General features: G+C 51.0%; 1 protein-coding gene across 1 annotated transcript; it reads left to right on the top strand.

The window, feature by feature from the left end:
* Positions 1 to 879: 879 nt before the first annotated feature.
* On the top strand, positions 880 to 3,903 carry irf2bp2b (interferon regulatory factor 2 binding protein 2b). The gene is made up of 2 exons (XM_057361885.1): positions 880 to 1,851; positions 2,503 to 3,903. Exons 1-2 carry the CDS (start codon positions 1,092 to 1,094, stop codon positions 3,252 to 3,254), a joined length of 1,512 nt encoding a protein of 503 aa, XP_057217868.1. The 5' UTR covers positions 880 to 1,091; the 3' UTR covers positions 3,255 to 3,903.
* Positions 3,904 to 3,932: the final 29 nt, after the last annotated feature.

Below are 3,932 nucleotides of genomic sequence, written 5' to 3' on the forward strand. Positions count from 1 at the left end.
AAGAAAAAAAGTTTTGGAAAGGCAGAACCACGTGTCGGTCGTCCTCGCTGTGGGACTTTCCGTGATTTTGCCAGCCATCATGAATCACATGTGAGCACAAATCAGACTTCAATGCAGATGCAGATGAATATACAGATGAGTAATCTAGCAGTGTAGATATTCCAGACGCCACATGCTTCCCTAATGTGAAGCTACGAATGCTGCTAATGCACAGAATTCAGTGAGAGGCACTTTAGGTTTGTGAAGGTTATGAAGAGTTAAAGGGCCAGTGGCGTGTGAAGTTAGCGTTGGCAGGCGCGCTGGAATGTGAAACAGTGAAGGTTCGAAGGTCACATTTACACACACGCTGAACAGCACTGCATATTAACACAACACCACAATAGGATCTCTACATGGGTCATCTTCTACGCAGTGCATCTGAACTCTGTGTCTTCTTAAAAATGAATATGTTTGTGTTGTATTTTGGGTTAAGTGTTTCTAGGCATTTAAAAATATGGCACTTCAACTTAACAAATAGTTCTTTAACTTGACAATAGTATCTAAATAAAGAGCCAAGACAACCATTGTTCAGAGACACATATTTACAATAGTAAACTGTATTTTTAATGTACAGACTTGTAAATGTGTTTTGCCTCCTGTTGATTTTAAGAAAAATGTAGTTCATTCAAGTTTATTAATATACATACACAGAGTATCTGCACATTACAAGCATCATTTCAAAAGAAAGCACATGCTCACAATATAGTAGCTGTTTTGAAGTTAAAATCGCTTGGCTTTGCTGCTTGGAACTCAATAAATATAGCTTACGCACGACGGGGAGAAGACAACGCGCATGCGCGGAACGGGGTCGTCGAAGAATCAAGTAAATAGAAGCAGCGCGGTGACGTCATCGCTCCGCTTCCACACCGAGACAGCTCGCGGGCTGAAGCGCACACTGCCATGAACTTCGGAGCGTAACTTCACCATTTTCTCGCTTTTCGGACGGGGTGGGAAACTACGACGAGAGCTGTGTCGTTTTTCTTCATCGCGGCGAGCAACGTTCGGAGAATTTACTTGCGCATTTTTGTCCTTTTCCCCGTCATTTAACCAGAATGGCGTCGTCGGCGGCGGTCGCTGCCTCGCGCAGGCAGTCGTGCTATTTGTGCGATCTGCCGCGCATGCCGTGGGCGATGATATGGGATTTTACCGAACCCGTGTGCCGCGGATGCGTCAACTACGAGGGAGCGGACCGGATCGAGTTCGTCATCGAGACCACCCGACAGCTGAAGCGCGCGCACGGCTTCCAGGAGGGCAGATCACCGGGACCGGTGGGCAAACCGGGGAAAGACGTCCAGCCCCACAACCACGCGGAACCGGGCTCGCGTCCGCCGCAACCCCTGGATCGGTACCCGCTCGCGTCGGACAGACCCCCTAGACTTGGCCCGGAGTATCAGGCTGCGCGGCAGGCGAACGGAATCCCGGTGCCGAACGGATTCCCGAAGCCCGACGAGCCCCCTGAGCTCAACCGCCAGAGCCCGAACCCGCGTCGGACCGGCGCCGTGCCGACCACCCTGGTGCCGCTGTTGAACGGGACCCTGCCGGTGCACGCGCTCAACGGGAGGTCCATGATGGGGCTCCTACCGGGCGCGCTCACGGCGGAGCATCTGGGGAAGCGAGCGGACGACATGAAGGACAAGCACCGCGCCGACAGCATGAGCGACGCGGGTGACGCGCACAAACGCGTTGAAGACTGGACGCAGAAAGGCAAGACTGTCCGAGACCTGATGGCGCTGGACACGCGCTTCAAGAAAGAGCACGCGGCGCTGCAGCACAGGTTGGGATACGACAGCGGCTCCGGTGCATTAAAAACAGGTACGGATGCTTTCAAGAATTTCACACCGTGTACAAACATTCACCGTGTGCCACGTGTAAGCATGCTTGACTCGTTTTATACATGCAGTTTTATAATAGTGTGAGAAATGCGAGCATGCTCGGAAGTCTACATACTTATTTTTTGCGTGCACGCAATTCAAAAAATACGACATACGACAAGGCATCAACATATCGTGAAACGCTAGATCGCGAGTCTAGACATTTATTCTATGCATGCATTCACTTTTCTGATAGATTACACACGTACATTCAATTCTAAAGAAATGACACATCGTGCTATAAGATTTCTTTGTTAACAGTGTAGGTGCACGTGTCGTGCATGCCTCAAATCTCTAGATCGTGTATGTATTCTTGTTTTGAGTGTGGGACATGTAAGCATGCTTTAAAACCTTTGAATGACAACGTTTGTACTTGAAGTTTATTTGTGCATTTTGTCTTCGAAATGTATTTGAGAATGTAAGCGGTTTGCTTTCTTGTTTGACTTCCCGTTTCATCATCCTGGACACATATATGTCTAGAGCCAAAAACCAGTGGAGCGGTGCCAGCGGCAGGTCACGCACGGCACACGAAGGGCTGCTGTAGGCAAGTTTTCCCTTTCTAACGGGAGTGTTTGTCTTTCTCTCCCTGCAGACCGCGGTAAACACTCTCGAGGCATTAAAAGGAAAACGTCTCCCGAGCCAGACGGCGAGAGCGCCGCGGCCAAGATGAACGGAGAGAGTCAACCGTGGCTGCCGTCACCGTCGGAAGTGCTGAAGATTGCCTCCGTGGGCCTGCCGGGATTCGCCGCCGCTCCCCCCTCCACCGTCTCCCCCCATTCGCGCACCTCTCCACCGGAGGCGGCCACCGCCATGCAGAACGGACAGTCACCTATGGCCGCCCTCATTTTGGCGGCGGACAGCGCCGGCACCGGATCGCCCAAAGACCAGGTACACTCCACCACCACCACCGCGGGGCGCCGGAACAGCGGCAGCCCCCAGTCGCCCGGGCAGAGGCGGCTCGCCCAGAGGGACGGTTTGGGGTCGTCCGGCGGCCCCGGCACGGCGACCGTGCATGTGCCAGGCATGGACTCGCAGGCGGGGCACCCGCAGAGCATTCCGGACTCCTCCATGCCCCCCGGCAGCGTGCCGCTGTGCTGCACCCTGTGTCACGAACGCCTGGAGGACACGCATTTCGTTCAGTGCCCGTCCGTGCCGTCTCACAAGTTCTGCTTCCCGTGCTCCCGCGAGAGCATCAAACAACAGGGCGCCACGGGGGAGGTGTACTGCCCCAGTGGGGAGAAATGCCCGCTGGCGGGTTCCAACGTGCCCTGGGCGTTCATGCAGGGTGAAATAGCCACCATATTGGCTGGGGACGTGAAAGTGAAAAAGGAGCGGGACCCTTGATGTTTCCACTTGATTATTTCTGTTTTTTGCATAAACAATACCGCAACGATTTACAAGCGTATACCATTTCAAACGATTATACATGAATCATATTACACACCACCTGAACGTCAACTAAAGGACATGTACATATGAACTGAAGGGATCTGTAGACGTCATAAACATGGCTGTATCATTTCTTTGATTTATCTTTTTTGAATACATTGTGTTTCTATATATTTTTTTGAAGATGAAATGGTTGTCCACACTATAACTCTCTCTCTCTCTCTCTCTCTCTCACTCTCTCTCTCTCGGTGTATTAGTAGAGCAGGTGGCAGTCCATGTTAAACACAGAATGTGACTAATACTCTTAAGCACTTGGCAAAAACTGAAACGCTTCTAGCTGTATTGTATGCACTTGTTTAAAATTGCCAAATACAATTTCTGATCTTGTAATAACATGCTGTGTGTGTGTGTGTGTGTGCGTGCGTGTGTGTGTGTGTGTGTGTGTGTGTGAGATGAATGAAGGTCAACGTGAGTTTGTGTTCTGGAGTTCATTCCCTCTATAACGGTAACTGATATCAGGATGATTTGCACAGTTCAGGTAACTTGAGAATGCTGGAGTCTCTCTCTCTCTCTCTCTCTCTCTCTCTCTCTCTCTCTCTCTCTCTCTCTCTCTCTCTCTCTCTCTCTCTCTCT

This window comes from Triplophysa rosa, linkage group LG20, assembly GCF_024868665.1.
Source record: "Triplophysa rosa linkage group LG20, Trosa_1v2, whole genome shotgun sequence".
Lineage (NCBI taxonomy): Eukaryota > Metazoa > Chordata > Actinopteri > Cypriniformes > Nemacheilidae > Triplophysa > Triplophysa rosa.

Excerpts from the sequence above, each read along its gene's own strand:
- irf2bp2b (XM_057361885.1), top strand. The coding sequence starts at position 1,092 with ATGGCGTCGTCGGCGGCGGTCGCTGCCTCGCGCAGGCAGTCGTGCTAT. Across the intron at positions 1,852-2,502 it reads CTCCGGTGCATTAAAAACAG|ACCGCGGTAAACACTCTCGA; the intron begins GTACGGATGCTT and ends CTCTCCCTGCAG.